At 38.8% G+C, this 16,569-nt stretch overlaps 2 protein-coding genes across 2 annotated transcripts; both read left to right on the top strand.

Annotated features, from left to right (window-relative positions):
- The first annotated feature begins 1,434 nt into the window (after positions 1 to 1,434).
- Positions 1,435 to 2,935, top strand: LOC120108384. The gene is made up of 2 exons (XM_039121970.1): positions 1,435 to 1,525; positions 2,631 to 2,935. The coding sequence occupies exons 1-2, from the start codon at positions 1,435 to 1,437 to the stop codon at positions 2,933 to 2,935; spliced, it is 396 nt and encodes a 131-aa protein (XP_038977898.1).
- A 795-nt stretch (positions 2,936 to 3,730) lies between these two features.
- LOC120108388 (DPH4 homolog) lies at positions 3,731 to 16,559 on the top strand. Its single transcript, XM_039121980.1, has 2 exons — positions 3,731 to 4,034; positions 15,622 to 16,559. The coding sequence occupies exon 2, from the start codon at positions 15,643 to 15,645 to the stop codon at positions 16,168 to 16,170; it is 528 nt and encodes a 175-aa protein (XP_038977908.1). The 5' UTR covers positions 3,731 to 4,034; positions 15,622 to 15,642; the 3' UTR covers positions 16,171 to 16,559.
- The last annotated feature ends 10 nt before the right edge of the window (positions 16,560 to 16,569 follow it).

Below are 16,569 nucleotides of genomic sequence, written 5' to 3'. Positions count from 1 at the left end.
CTAATCTATGTAAGCTCAATTGGACTTGGACAGCAGTCACCAACCTAGATTTGACTTGATTTTAGTGCCTAAACTTTGGACTCAATCCAGTTCAACTGACAGGAAAAGCAGGTCAAGCATGAAACCACTTATTCTGTTTTAAGGTTATACAGTGAAATGTTAATGGTAACAAAATTCTATTCTAATAATTAACTTGATATTATTAAAAAAACAATTAACTAGATGGCTCTAGCTTTGAAAACTAGCATAGCTGCACTGATTTTGTGAAAAATCAATCAATGTTCATCTTCTGATATGTATTGTTGATGATAATTGAAAATGCTATGAAAGTCGGTATGCATGGAGCTAGAATGGCAATTTTCAATTAAAACAACTCTAGCTATATTTGGATGCAACAGGAAACAAGTGTCTCAAAATCTTCTCACCTGCTACAAACTAAAGCTATAACTGTCCAGATCCTAGGTAGGGCTGCAACATCGTTTTCCTTTTAAAGTTGAAGTTGCATGCAAAATATACCATTAAGTACATGCAATGCACATGAGAGTGGCAAGAGGAGCAACCAAATTCTTAATTTCTATTTCTTTCTTTGACCCTCTGCAATGAGACTTCTCAACACAGTATACCAATTTCCTGAGAACTGGACTCTTGTTGCCTTCCTAAGATGAGAATCTGAGATAGGAATTTCTCATGTAATTATAGGGATGGCTAAACATCATCAAAAATCAAAATAGCACAGATGATCACAGGGACACTTGCTTTACAAATGGTAAGACATTTATGCTTATACAAAACCAAGTGCATAAACTTCTATTTAAAGTAATCAGACTTCAAATGCTTTAACTCATGCAGTCAACACACACCTAAATAGATCGAGAGCAATGCAATAAAATGCATTTGAGATCTTTTGGTTGCCGTTTACTTCATCTTGAGATTCATGCTAAATTCATCATTTAGTGTGCCATGCTTTATCACTAGCCCAGATCGTCCGTTCTTCCAAATATAGTGAAAGTAAATTGGATAATGTCCATTCGGATCTATTTTTGTATTCGAAACTATCCAAATATGGATAAAAATTTAAATATAAAAAATAGATATAAATATAGATAGCCAATTGTCCGATCTATTTTCAAATATCCTTATTTAGTTTTATATAATATCAATGAACTTTTAAAAATTAAATATAACAACGTTAATATGTTATTAACTTAATTTACCATCCACTTAATAATATTTTTGATTGCCTTGTCACAAGTTTAATTATCTGATTTATATTCATATTTGTATCCATATTTTTAGTATCTAATTTGTATATGTATCTATTTAAAATAAATATAAATATAAATTTTTAGATCTAATAAATATTTATATTTATATATTTATTAAATAAAATAAATATAGATATTGATGTTTTTGGCATTTCATTGAGTTTCTAACATGAGGCAGATGCTCCTCAGAAACAACATAACGAAAACAGGTGACCCCACGAAGCGCCACGCGTTGGGTAGACGCTCCCCCTCTACTAGAGGTGATCACGGGCCTTCTGGCCTGCCCGGCCCGCCCAGCCCGGCCCGAAATTTTTCGGGCTTGGGCATTGAAAAAGAGCCCATTGGTCGGGCCTGGGCAAGAAAAACAGCCCGATCAAAAAAATCGGGCCGGGCCTGGAAACTTTTAAAAATGGCCCGGTTCAGCCCGGCCCGACTATAAAACAGTAAAATATAATATATTAAAAAACATTAAGAAACAAAACTAAAGCCCTAATTCCTAAACCCCCCCTCCCCCTTCCCTCGTTGAGACCCCCCCCTTTCCCTCACTGAGTGCCGCCGCCCCCCTTCCCTCGCCTGAGAGCCCCCCCTTCCCTCGCGGAGAACCACCGCCCCCTGTAGCCGGTTTCCGCCGGTTTCCCTGTAGCCGCTGCCTCCTCTCGGTTTCCGCCGGTGTCGTCGCCGCCGCCTCCTCTCGATTTCCGCCGGTGTCGTCGCCGCCGCCTCCTCTCGGTGTCCTTCTCCCCCGGACGGCAACCTCCGCGGCTCCGGTCACCGACTCACAGTCGCCGGTAAGATCTCTCCTCCTCCTCCTCCTCTTCGAGCTCGATTCCGGATGAATTTTGCCCAAGCTCGGAAGTAAAGCCCCATATAGCTTCAAGCCCGGATGGAAGAGAGAGAGAGAAAGAGAGAGAGAGAGGTGGGGGGAGCGAGAGAGCTCAGAACTCGGAGGTGGGACTCTGGAGCTTCCCCATCGGGCCGGTTTTTTAGGTGGGGGGGGAGAGGGAGGTGGCTACGAGTCTTCCCGTGGGTGGACCCAGTCGAAACTCTGAGGAAGAAAGATCCACTGTTCATCCCGTGACCCAGTCGAAACTCTGAGGAAGAAGATCCACTGTTCATCCCTTCTCTTTTTCGGTTTTGGTCTTCGGACTCCTCCCCTCACATTGCTCCAGTTCCACTGTTCCAGGCTTCCAGCTATAGTTCTCCCTTGACCTGAGATGGGCTCCTGATTTTCTTTTTTTTTTTGCCGGTTGGATGGGGCTTTATTTTTATTATGATAAATGCTACTATCCCAACTTCCAAGTAATGAAGGGATGGTTTGTTCATTGTTGATAGGATAATTCTTCCCCTCGCCCCCTCATGCGCTAGCCGACGATCCCACGACCGAGCAAGTCTCCTCCGCCGCCGCCTCCCCTGCCGAACTTCCAGCATCCGCCACCGCCAACCCCACCGTCGAGAACCAGCCCGCTCGGGTCCGGCTCAAGTACCGGAGCGGCACTGGGAAGAAGGCGGAGCAGCGGCGGGCTAGGAAGTCCGGCGGCAGCAAGACGAATGTGATGCGGCCACCGATGCCGCTCAAGGAGGCGGTGGCGGCGACGGCGCTGGCGGTGGAAGAGGAGTTCAGCCCCTACAGCGAGAACGGGAGGCTGGCCGGGCTAGGCCAACCACGGTGATGAAACCGAAGTCGGCCATTAGACATCACGGTGATGGAGCAATAGAAAAAGAGCAATAGGCCCAAACGAGAACGAAGATGAAAGAGAGAGGGGAGAGAGGGGAGAGAGAACATGATAGCTCTAGTTCATATAAATTAAAAGCTCACAACTCCCAGCGTATTACCGATCCAAATCCTATCTTAACAAACGGAGCACAAAGGTGAAACAATAGGTAATGCCTTATATACATGCACTTGGGCCGATACCTTGCATGTATAATTAAAACTGATAACTTTTTCCAAACAGAAAGGTCCAACTCATTCTGGAGATCCAAAATCAAATGTATAACAAAGACAAACAGCATCAGATATATACTGCAGTAAAATCATTCTGAATTCTTCATTGGAACAAAACAACAAACAATTGCATGGCATGAAAGAGATCCAAGTATTAGGCAGCATATTAGCATTCAACAGATTATATTGCACCTTGAAAAGAGCATAAAGGGGGCGAACTGGATAAAGTAGGAGACGAAAAGCGGCGTTAATCGGAGGCGGTGACGACCAAAGGGGCTACTCCAGCCGGTGGTAAAGTCGCGGGAGGTGGAGCGCCGCCGGAATGCAGAGAGAGAACGGAGTCGATGGGGACGGGGGTTGTCTGAAGGCGGAGACGGGCAGCCTGAGGTCGATTACCGCCGGAGATGAGAGAGTACGAGAGGAGAATGAGATGCGGAAGAGAGGAGAGAAAGGGCGAAACAGCCGCCTCGGAGGGACCATCCCAGCGGGTCCCGTACAAAACCTAGGCCTCTGGGTTTTGTACGGGACCCGCTGGGATGGTCCCTCCGAGGCGGCTGTTTCGCCCTTTCTCTCCTCTCTTCCGCATCTCATTCTCCTCTCGTACTCTCTCATCTCCGGCGGTAATCGACCTCAGGCTGCCCGTCTCCGCCTTCAGACAACCCCCGTCCCCATCGACTCCGTTCTCTCTCTGCATTCCGGCGGCGCTCCACCTCCCGCGACTTTACCACCGGCTGGAGTAGCCCCTTTGGTCGTCACCGCCTCCGATTAACGCCGCTTTTCGTCTCCTACTTTATCCAGTTCGCCCCCTTTATGCTCTTTTCAAGGTGCAATATAATCTGTTGAATGCTAATATGCTGCCTAATACTTGGATCTCTTTCATGCCATGCAATTGTTTGTTGTTTTGTTCCAATGAAGAATTCAGAATGATTTTACTGCAGTATATATCTGATGCTGTTTGTCTTTGTTATACATTTGATTTTGGATCTCCAGAATGAGTTGGACCTTTCTGTTTGGAAAAATTTATCAGTTTTAATTATACATGCAAGGTATCGGCCCAAGTGCATGTATATAAGGCATTACCTATTGTTTCACCTTTGTGCTCCGTTTGTTAAGATAGGATTTGGATCGGTAATACGCTGGGAGTTGTGAGCTTTTAATTTATATGAACTAGAGCTAGCCTCAACCTGTTACTGTTAGACTTTAACAAAGCAATATTTTCATAAGATTTAGCTCCTAGATGTATTTTATCTATCCCTTCCTGCTTGATCCTAAGCGATACGGAATATTTTCATGTCCAACACTATATATGGCTTCCATTATTTGTATAGAAATTTGGTTTAGAAACTACAACAAAGCGTTTCTCTCATTGTTATGATGCTTTAGTAGAGTCTGCCAGTGCTTTTCTCTTTTATGTATTTGTTATATACTGGTACTAGAGGGGCACTTTTGTGTCTTTCTGAGAGGAAGATGATGTTAAAAACAATATATTTTCTGATCAGACTTCTCTGACTTGGAAACTATAACATAATTTTGATGAGTAAAGCAGAAAGTTTCACATCACTGGAGAAACTGAAACTCATGATTGTGGAGACAAGATGTTGGTTTTCTGGGGTAGCTGGTTGGCAACCAAAGACATAATTTTATAATTCAAGAAAGCTTTTCCATCTAACAAGAATTTTATCCTAATGAAAAACAAATTCTCTTATGGGAACTTTTCTATATAATTGTTAGTTCAATTAAATTCTTGGTTTAAGGATTTAGGCATTTTATTGTCATGTAACTAGCTCTGACTTGCTGTTGCCCAAGATGTGGATGAAAGAAATTTGGGAGAAATAATAACACTACATACGGAAGAAAAGATAATCACATATAATACGGACTAACCTCCAGCCATAGTTGTTTAAGCCGATTAGAGAACCAAGAGATTAGTTGGATAAAATCCCAGCAAACCTCACAACCCTCACTGTCTATATGGAGAGTAAAGGATAGAGTTTTCAGCCTAGTCTATTTCCCATAAGTATGTGACCTGATGGATAATCACAGGCAATTTTATAGATAGGCCAAAACCCATATCCACATGAATATCTCACCCACTTTCCTTCCATCAAGGAAGTGGAGATACCCACTCAACGTTAACTAGCCCTCAACGTTAACATGATCTGATTGAGTGGTTACAAGCAGTTACATTAAAATCTCAACTCCCAGATATGATTTTTTGAATAAAATAATATATTACATAATTATAATAATTTAAAAACTAGATGTGGCATGTGGGCCATCTTAAGTCTCCTACATGGAGACGTATGCTTACATTCTCCCACTTGGCTCTCATGGCACATCTAAAAGACTGTATGGGTTGAGAAATTCAAAAACTGAATATGGCCACCAATTACAAACTGCTCAAAATTTATTCTTAATTAGAAAGATAAAACACATGAATCATGGCGATTATGTCTCCACTTAGTAAACATTTCCTTCCAAGTATTACAATGTTTTATTCACTCTAAATAAGATTTTAATGTGGTAATTCTTTATGAATGACTTCCAATAAGTCACTCGGGGTCCAAATGTCCCAATGGACAATATTAAGAGCAAAATTATATGTGCACAAATAAAATTACTTTTATTGACAATAAGCAAGTAAGACGAAAACAAGAAATTAAGCATCAAATGATCCAAGTAATCCCATGCTCTCTACATGTTGTGTATACACATTTATTTGGAGTCCTTTTGTCATAGGATCTGCAATCATTAAGTCTGTACTTATATGCTCAATGGCCACTTCTTGTTTCTTTACTTTTTTTCTGACAGCTAGATACTTTATGTCAATATATTTGCTTCGGCTTCCACTTTTGTTATTCTTTGAGAAGAAAACCGCTGTCGAGTTGTCACAGTAAATCCTCAATGGCTTTGATATTGAATTCACAACTTGAAGCCTTGTGATAAATTCCGTAACCATTTCGCCTGTGAAATTGTTTCAAAGCACGCTATAAACTCTTCCTCCATGGTAGACGATGCAACTATTGTCTGTTTGGCGCTCTTCCATGATATAGCACCTCCAGCTAGCATAAAGACATATCTTGAAGTGGATTTTCTAGAATCTTGACATCCAGCAAAATTTGAATCTGAATATCCAACCACTTCTAGATTGTCTACATGCTTGTAAGTGAGCATGCGATTCTTGGTTCCTTGTAGATATCTCATAACCTTTTTGGCAGCCTTCCAATGATCCATTCTTAGATTACTTTGATATCTGCCTAGTATTCCCACAGCAAATGCTATGTCAGGTCTTGTACGGACTTGTGCATGCATCAAACTGCCAGCTGCTGATGCATAAGGAATGCTTTCCATCTCTTTCTTTTCCAAGGCATTTTTTGGACATTGACTTACACTGAATTTATCACCTCTCAGTATGGGCGCTGCATTCGGTTTGCATTCATTCATTTTGAATTTCTTCAGAACTCTTTCAATGTAGGCTTTATAAGACAATCCTAATGTCTTTTGAGACCAATCTCTATGAATCTCTATGCCAATGACATAAGAAGCTTCATCCATATCCTTCATTTCAAAGTTCTTAGAAAGAAACTCTTTAGTATCATGCAACAATGCCCAATCATTGGTTGCAAGCAGGATATCGTCAACATACAGAACTGAGAAAATAAACTTGCTCCCACTAATCTTGAGGTATATGCAATTATCCACGATGGTCTCTGTAAGCCCATATGAAGTGATAACATCATGAAATTTTAAATACCACTGTCGGGATGCTTGCTTTAGTCCATATATAGACTTCTTTAACTTGCAAACCAAATGATTACCTTGATCAGAACAAAATCCTTTTGGTTGTTTCATGTATACCTCTTCTTCAAGATCTCCATTCAGAAAAGCTGTTTTCACATCCATCTGATGTAGCTCTAAATCAAAATGAGCTACTAGTGCCATGATTATTCTGAATTAGTCTTTCTTAGAAACTGGGGAGAAAGTGTTATGGTAATCAATGCCTTCTTTATGTGTAAAACTCTTAGCTACCAGTCTGGCTTTATATCTTTCAGTGTTACCATTTGAGTCTTTCTTAGTTTTGTAGACCCATTTGCGGCTTACAGCTTTATTTCCCTAAGGTAACTCAACAATATCCCAGACTTGGTTTTTAGCCATAGAGTCCATTTCTGCCTTCATGGCATCATACCAAACCTTTGAATCTTCCCTACTCATGGCTTGTGAAAATGAGATGGGATCATCCTTGGGTCCAACATCAAAGTCAGACTCCATTAGGTACACAAGGTAGTCACCAGAAATGGCAGATCTTCTTACCCTTGAAGATCTCCTCAGACCTTCAGTCTCACCCATACCAAGTGGGTGTTGAACTTCAGGCTCTATGTTGACTTGTTCCTTTTGAGGTAGAGGTGGTGGTGGTGGTTGTTCCTCCAAAAAATCAAGTTGATTTTCTTGGAAGATAACCAACTTACTTTTGTCCATGGATATAGTATCTTGATTCCGTGCTTCCTCCCACTCCATCTTTCGAGGAATGGTACTCCCACTAGTGTCAACATTTTCAATGAACTTTGCATTTCTGGCTTCAACAATTCTAGGTGTGTGTGAGGGACAATAAAATTTATAGCCCTTAGATTTTTCTGCATAGCCAATGAAATATCCACTGACTGTTCTGGGGTCCAATTTCTTTAAATGTGGGTTATATATCTTGACCTCAACTGGACAACCCCATATGTGCAAATGTCTCAAACTTGGTTTCCACCCTTTCCATAGCTCAAACGGCGTTTTGGGAACCGCTTTAGATGGAACTCTGTTTAAGACATACACTGCAGTTTTTAAGGCCTCACTCCACAAAAGCAAAGGAAGATCATTGTTTCTCAACATACTTCTTACCATATCCATGAGGGTACGGTTTCGCCTTTCAGCAACACCATTTTGGTGAGGTGATCTCGGCATAGTATATTGGGCAATGATACCCTCTTCTCTAAGCAAATCTACGAATGGACCCCGTCTTTGCCCTGACTCTGTGTATCGTCCATAATATTCACCACCCCTATCTGATCTGATAATCTTAATTTTTCTTTCTAACTGTTTCTCTACTTCCTTCTTATATGTTTTAAAAGCATCTAGTGCTTCAGCTTTATCAAACAGAAGGTAGAGATATATATAGCATGTATGGTCATCAATGAATGAGATAAAATATTTCTGACCATTTAGACAAAGGGTACTGAATGGACCACAAATGTCAGTGTGTATGATCCTAAGTACTTCATTATTCCTCTTGGCACCTTTACTGGTCTTGTTGGTTTGCTTTCCCTTTATGCAATCCACACAAGTACCAAAGTCAGAAAAGTCTAGAGCCTTGAGTACTCCATCATTAACCAACCTTTTCATTCTCTCTATGGAGATATGACCTAATCTCCGATGCCACAATGTAGAGGATGACTCATCAACAATGGTACGTTTAGTACCAACATCATGCATGTTTAGGAGACTTTGCTCATAGGCAGGATCTAAGTTCAATTTATACAAACCATTAACTAAAGTCCCAAACCCTATGGCAAAAGAATTTTTAGATAAAAGGAGTTTGAGCCAATAAAATTAAATTCATAACCAAATAGTGCCAACCTAGATACAGAGACCAAATTTCTAGAAAATGAAGGAACATAAAAAATATTTACAAGGTCCAAAACATAGCCATTTTCTAAAATAAGTCTAAAAGTCCCCACAGCCTCGACGTGCGAACACATCCCATTTCCTGAATAGATGCCTTGTTCACTTCCCATCGGCTTCCTTAGGTTGAGAAAGCCCTGCATGATATTGACAACATGAATTGTGGTTCCTGAATCAATCCACCATGTATTATGATGAGCGCTAATGAAATTAGATTCATAACACACAAGAGCATTGAGACTACCTTTTTTTTCAAGCCATTGCTTGTATTTCAGACAATCTTTCTTTTGGTGCCCCTTTTTCTTGCAGAAGAAGCATGCATCCTTATGGCCACATCGCTTGAATGACGCTTTCCCATTCTTCTTCCATTGCTTAGTATCAGCACCTTTGCCTTTCTTTCCTTGCCCCCTTTAATGAGTGACAAAATTAGCACTCTCTAGATTTTCATGCTTCAACCTCTCCTCTTCTTGCACACACATAGTCAGAAGTTCATTAACGGACCATTTTTCCTTATGTGTGTTGTATGATATTTTAAATGGTCCATATTCTGCAGGGAGAGAGTTGAGCATGAAATGAACAAGAAAAGACTCTGAAATCTCAATCTCTAGGGACTTGAGTTGGGCTGCAATGTCCCTCATCTCCATTATGTGCTCACGCACACTCCTAGATTTGGGATGTTTCATCATTGACAACTTGTTCAGAAGGGTGTTAGCCAATGCCTTGTCAGAACTAACAAATTGCTCTTCAATGGCCTTTATGTAGTCCTTTACCTTATCACACTGTGGAATAGAGCCTCTAATGCTCTTGCTAACATATGCCTTGATGAGCATTAGGCTTAAACGATTGGATCGCTCCCATCGCTCATAGCCCATCCTTTCCACAGCGGGACTTGATTCCGTGGGCACAGCTGGCTCATCCACACGGAGTGCTAAATCAAGGTCCATACACCCTAATGTCAAAAGGATTGTCTTTCCAGTCCGAAAATTTTTCACTATTCAAGGTTGGAATATGAGAGTCATTGTTCAAAAAAGAATTAGCAGCAACTGCAATAACCAAGAATAAAATTAATGCTTTGAAACAATAACTGTAATTTGAATCAACCAATGTCAAATTCAATAGCAAAATCTAAACCTTCCTATGGGTAGAGGCTGCAAAATGCATTAGATTTGCGTATAGCTTTTATAATAAGACTAATGGTTTTTTTTTTAAGTACTTTTAAAAAAAAGGAATGCTACACCTGTGGGTATTTAGTATTCCCTTTCTTAATATTTAAACCACTATCTTATTCCAATTAAATCACCCAAATGATCACCTCCCTATGGGGCCAAGTAACCACTTACTATGACTTAATTGCAATATGGATTGCCATTAGTGTAAATATCATGCAACATCTAGGTGTCATAAGATGCTGTGGCTAGTCTTAATACACAATGATGTTCATGTCCTTAATATGGCCTTATCCAATATTTCAAAAATCTTTTATGCTTATGCAGTCATTTAAAATATGTTGATGCACAATAAAACCATACATCTCAAATAATCCGAAGTGCATAGTTTATCATGGCGTGTGCAACAGAATATGAGCAAGACTATGACAATAGTCCTATAGGATATTTGTATAACCCTTTTGCACACAGTACCAAAGGCACACTAAAAATCTAGCAAAGTGAAGCCACATAAGCATGGAGATATAAAATGCACACGTCCGCAAAATAAGAGCAAATGTCAATCTCATCTACATTTATTTCTCTTAAACATAATGCAATGAATTCGGCACTTTGAACTACGCATAGCACCAACACACCAAGCAAGCAGATAAGTAATCGGTGTGTACAAATATTTATATTGCAGACTTCAAAATGAACTTAATGCTGCTATCAACACATACATGCAATAATAGTTGCCGTGAAATTCATCATGTATTGGAGTCCACATCATATTTAGCTTCTTAAAATTCAAGTGCCAATAGACTATGTGTTGATATGTGATAATGACTCTCACATATAATCTTCAGATATCATTCCAGCATAGTCAATTTCAAATTCGAAGCCTTTAATTTATTAAACATGTTGACAAGCTTATAGGCATATGGAAATTGATAAATGTCTTAGTATTGCAACATCTATCCAACTAATATTTCTAAAACAAGTCGATGTTGTATTTGAACTTTGCTTCTCTAAAGTTTTGATATCACCAGAATGTTAGCCCTCAAGGACTTCGCCTAAAACCAGATTTCTTTAACACAGCAAAATTCAAATTGAACAGATAATCATAAATAGAAGAATAGATAATCATGAATATGTGTATTTGATGCAAGCTGAAATACACCTCTCTAATACATGAATAGATAATCACGGTAAAGTGCAATCAAACTCAAAATTCACGGTATTCACCGATAAATCATGACACTGGCTAATATCATAAGTTTATCTCAATTTAAAGATAGAGTTGATAACTAATTTAAAGTACTACAACTCTATCATTACATGTAAAAGAATATAGGTGTCAATAAACTTGCAAGTCATATCAAATGAAACACAGTAAACAGAGGCAAATCAGTGATAATTTTTATAAGCTAGCTCTCAGATAACAAGACCACAAATTTCTATTAGAAGGATAAACATGCTGGGCCATAATAGAAATCACAGATGCCTTTGTTTAATAGATTGCAAGAAGTAAAAATTGTTTGATTCTATCACCCTATCCAACAATTGATAAACGCTTGCAGGTACTTTCAAATTTTATCCACCCTTTGACTAAACAACATAGCATAGAAGCAGGCTCTGATACCAATAATGAAAGAAATTTGGGAGAAATAATAACACTACATACGGAAGAAAAGATAATCACATATAATACGGACTGACCTCCAGCCATAGTTGTTTAAGCCAATTAGAGAACCAAGAGATTAGTTGGATAAAATCCCAGCAAACCTCACAACCCTCACTGTCTATATGGAGAGTAAAGGATAGAGTTTTCAGCCTAGTCTATTTCTCATAAGTATGTGACCTGATGGATAATCACAGGCAATTTTATAGACAGGCCAAGACCCATATCCACCTGAATATCTCACCCACTTTCCTTCCATCAAGGAAGTGGGAATACCCACTCAACGTTAACTAGCCCTCAACATTAACATGATCTGATTGAGTGGTTACAAGCAGTTACGTTAAAATCTCAACTCCCAGATATGATTTTTTGAATAAAATAATACTATTACATAATTATAATAATTTAAAAACTAGATGTGGCATGTGGGCCATCTTAAGTCTCCTACATGGAGACGTATGCTTACAGTGGAGGCTCCCAATTTTTTAACCTGTGGTAGAAGTTCAAATAAGCCTTTAGTTGGTTTTGGCTTCAACTCTTAAGTATTTTTCCTTGTCTCTATTGAGCAAGTTGTAGAATCATATGAAGGATAACTGCTTCTTGTTGGGACGAGCCACTAAGATTGACAAGCCTAGGTGGGAAGGGAGATTAGAGAATCTCATAGTCAAACTAAATTGGTTTTTTGTTGAGAATTATACCGAAAGCTGGGTTGTTTTGAGTTCAGTAAGGTCTAGTATAAGGTAGTAGGTTTGTGGTTGTTCGTCATGTTCTATGTTAATGGGTGGTGTGCTTGTAGGTGTTGCCGGTGGAAATCATTTTAATATTGCCAAATTCCAAGAAAGTCACTTTGTGTATTGATTATTGGATTAAGTATAAAATTATAGATCAAGATGCTGAATTTTTGTAGAGTTTAGGTTTTGTTTGGGTTTCTAAGTCCATTTGAAGCCACTTATGCAATGATAAGCTTGTTATATCAGAGGTTCTTTTTCTTTTTTTGGTGATCCTTTTTGCGAGATCACTTTATCTCTCTGGGAATGGTGAAAGATTTATTAACCAATGAATTGGTTTGACAGGCTTCTCTATTTAAAAAGCTGTTATAATTGTAATTTTTACTTCTTTTTTTGACAATAAATTTGTTGGGTATTTGGTCTGATTCTTTGACTAAATATGGTTAGATACATCCTATATGCTTCGGCAGGATAAAACATTTCAAATCATTATAATGCCGTTATAGTACAGGTTTCCTTTCAAATTGGTCCAACATATGTTAGTTTCTTTTCTTTGATTAAGTTGTGCCTGCATGTTAGGAACCACCAGTGCTTGAAGTTGTTTTCCATCTAAATTACTATAAGCTTGGATAGAATGTCATTTCCTCCTGTTTCTCCCCAAAGATATCTTATAAAACATGATCTCATAGTCACCTCACTTCCTCACTCATATGGTCCATAAGTGAGAATTTAATATTTTTATGAATGAAGTTTTGGTGAAAGTTATGCATGATTTTTATGAATGAAAGTTTGGTGAAAGTTATACATGGGTAGTCTCTCAAAAAATCTAATCCTAAAATCCTTCCTAACCTCTCACATTAATATTCTTGGCCTTGCATGCCATATGATATTCTAACATTGCCTCATGACTTCAATCATCATTTTGAAAAGACTCGCGCTCACCTCTTGACAAATGCCTTAAGTCTCATGGATGAAACTATATGTTAAATAGGGGATCTATATGCATCGCCTGGGTGTTCAATGTGTGATGCATGCTTTTCTTCTTACTTTACACCTCTTTAAAGGCGTGCAGATTAGATTTTCCTTGTAAAAAACATTTAATCTCTTCGATGAGGCTATAGCAGGGAGGCATAAGCATCGCAAGCTGGTTCATGTGTGACACATGTGACATGACATGCACCTTAGTCTAATCCTTTTATAGAAGGCATGCATGTGAGAAAGTCATTCACATATCTTTTGATTTCATTGTGTTTATACTCATGTACCAAACTTTGGGTGTGGTATGATACATCATATGTCACTGTGAAAAATTTAAACTCTAAACAAATGCCAAACATGGAGATATTGAAACAAGAAGCCACCTTTGTTATATGTGCTTTGGCTTGTGCATTTTGGTTAATGAAATATGAGATATTTACAAAAGTTAAAGATGATGGCATGTTCCAAACATAACACTCGTACCCTTTCACCATACTTTATTTCACATAATTTTGTGCAGTACACTACTCTTGGATAAAAAGAAAAAATGTGTGAAGCTTACACCTTATGTCTTCAGGCTTGCACATTACCCTTTCAGCAGTTTAATTGCATGAGCTTACACTTCCACCTATAAATCATTGTTCTATGCAATTACCTCTCCTTTTGTGATATCTTATAACAAATCTTGACGTGCATTTTCCTTATTACCTAGTATCCAGTGAACTATTCCAGTAGGACCCTAGTCATGTCCTTAGCTTTCTCAACCTAAGGCTTCATTGTTTTTAATTAAAGAAAACTATGTACCAACCACTTCTCAGCATTCTACTTCTACCAAACAGAAACTTGATCATGAACATACTTTAGGTCTAAGTTGGGAATTGTCTCTCCAAAGAAAATCATCCAACTTTTCCTCCCTTCTTATCTAATTTCTCCACCACATAGTCTCGACCATGGGAAATTAAGTCCAACCAAGGCGACTTGAAGTGCTTGATTGCTAGTTTGTCACAAGGTTCTTAAATACCAAGATATCAATTATCTCAATAAGTGATAAAGGCTGAGGATCCGATATCTCAGTTTATCTCAGTCAATATTGATAGGTGGGGAAATTCTTAGGGAACGGATATTTTTCGAGATCTTGGCCGATATTTTAGGACCAAGATGTCTATATTCTGGTTGATATATTTAATCCGAGATTCAACCATCCGAGCAATAATTTTGAGATTTGTTATTTTAAAAAAAACTTATTTAAGAAATAAAGAATGAAAAATATTGGTTGATATGAATACTGTACTGGCCAATATCTCGGGTTTGCCAATTTATATCAGCTGAGATTTTCATATATGTCATACTGGGGCAGGTGCTTGACACTGTTACAAACAAAGATCTTGGCCAAGCTGAAAACCTTGGTTTATTAATCATGCAGGCCCAAGCCCAAAGTTAAGTCTTTTGTCATCCACACTGATGCCACCAATCCACTCCGACTCATTGTGATGCTCAAAATCTATTTGCCATGCAAGCAAAAGTAGAAAAAAAAATAAAAATATGCAAATCACGTGCTTTTAGGGCTTTTTGGAATTTCCCAGAAACTCATTACCACTTGCTTCTTGACATATCCCTTTTTTTGGCCCAGCTATTCCCTTATCAATTAGTTTTCATTTTATTTTTCTTATACTCTTCCTGTATTGTTGCTTATGCAATTTAATTTCATCTAGCGAGCTGTCAAGCACAAGATTTTAAATTTCCATAGCCTAATAAAAAAAAAGAATAATAAAAAGAAAACAAGACTTTATATCGGGAACTTCTTGTATTTCCAGAGCACCATAATAAAGGTAAAGAGTGATGGTGAAACATAATCCCATGTTGGCATACTCTTCTCTTATAATTTAATGCTTGCTAGTTACCAACAAATTCTTTCCCTATGCTTATTCGTTTATCCAGTTCTAGAGCTACCTTCTTTTATCTTTCTTGTGTGATTTTGCCATCTTGATGGAATGCTACATGAATCCTGTATAATATCATGTCGTATCGTATTGTTGGAAGTATGTTGGTTTGCAAGCATGAAAATGAGGTACTATCATTAATATAACATGATATCAAGTACCCACCAAAACAAAGTGAACTTCTTGCTCCTCTACTGCAGTTTTTTCATCTGTGGAAGTTCATTATTTACGCTTCTTTGTCTCATCATTTTTTTTTCTATATCCTGTGAAAGGTTGAAGAATAAGCTTCTACCATGCTTTTTATTGACAAAAATTCGATCCAAAGGACACACTATGATGTTTTGTCAGTGAGGGAGGATGCGAGCTATGATGAAATCCGAGTGGGTTACAGGGCTGCTGTCCTTAGTTCTCATCCTGATAAATTGCATGGGACACTAGATGAATCGGATCTTCGACCCAAACAAGAAGAAAATTTCCTCGATGTGCAGAAGGCATGGGAAGTTCTTTCTGATTCCAAGTCCAGAGCAAACTATGATAGGGAGCTGCAAGCTTCCAGGCAGGTTGTGGAGGTTGTGGATGATGAAGTCAAATTGGGGGACATGGCAATGGAGACTCTAGGTGATGTTCAAGAGTTCTTCCATCAGTGCAGGTGTGGTGATTATTTCTTGATCACGTCATTGGAGCTTGGGGAGATGGGCATCTCATTGCATGAAAATGGAGTAGAAATACAGACATCTGCTGAACTGTCACCATCCTCAGTACTTCTACCCTGTGGTTCTTGTTCACTTAAAATCCGTCTTCTTATAGATGCGAGCCGTTGAGTTTTTTGTGTGCTGCCTTCAGTTGTTTGTGGTGTCCGCAAATGGGATCTCAAAGTTTTGACTAGGAACGGTTCCTACTCAAATTTGACAGTTGATGTACTTATACTTGCTGCTATAAGTTCTTGTTGTATTTTTGAGTACCGTGGATTCAAGCTTCAAGATCCGGACCGATTCATTTGGGGAGTGGGACAGTAGTTTTGTGCGACGACCAACTTGCGACAAAGTCTAGCACTGTCAGTTCCAAAGATGTTTCTGAGCTGGCTTTTGTTAAGGCCTGTATTTATCCACCTTCTCTTCTGTTGCTTCTTGTATCCTCTTTAGGGTTTCCTCAAGAACATTAATTAAAAATCGGTAAATGATAGAGTAACAGATATAATTTTATTTGGGTACGCTGCAAGC

This window comes from Phoenix dactylifera, unplaced genomic scaffold (genome assembly GCF_009389715.1).
Source record: "Phoenix dactylifera cultivar Barhee BC4 unplaced genomic scaffold, palm_55x_up_171113_PBpolish2nd_filt_p 001307F, whole genome shotgun sequence".
NCBI classification, from domain to species: Eukaryota; Viridiplantae; Streptophyta; class Magnoliopsida; order Arecales; family Arecaceae; genus Phoenix; species Phoenix dactylifera.
Note: the sequence above shows the minus strand (reverse complement) of the source record. Positions and strands in the feature narration are given on the sequence as shown.

Coding starts and splice junctions, on each gene's coding strand:
- LOC120108384 (XM_039121970.1), top strand. CDS start 1,435: ATGAGGCAGATGCTCCTCAGAAACAACATAACGAAAACAGGTGACCCC. Junction 1,526..2,630: donor ACGCTCCCCCTCTACTAGAG/GTGATCACGGGC, acceptor CTCATGCGCTAG/CCGACGATCCCACGACCGAG.
- LOC120108388 (XM_039121980.1), top strand. CDS start 15,643: ATGCTTTTTATTGACAAAAATTCGATCCAAAGGACACACTATGATGTT.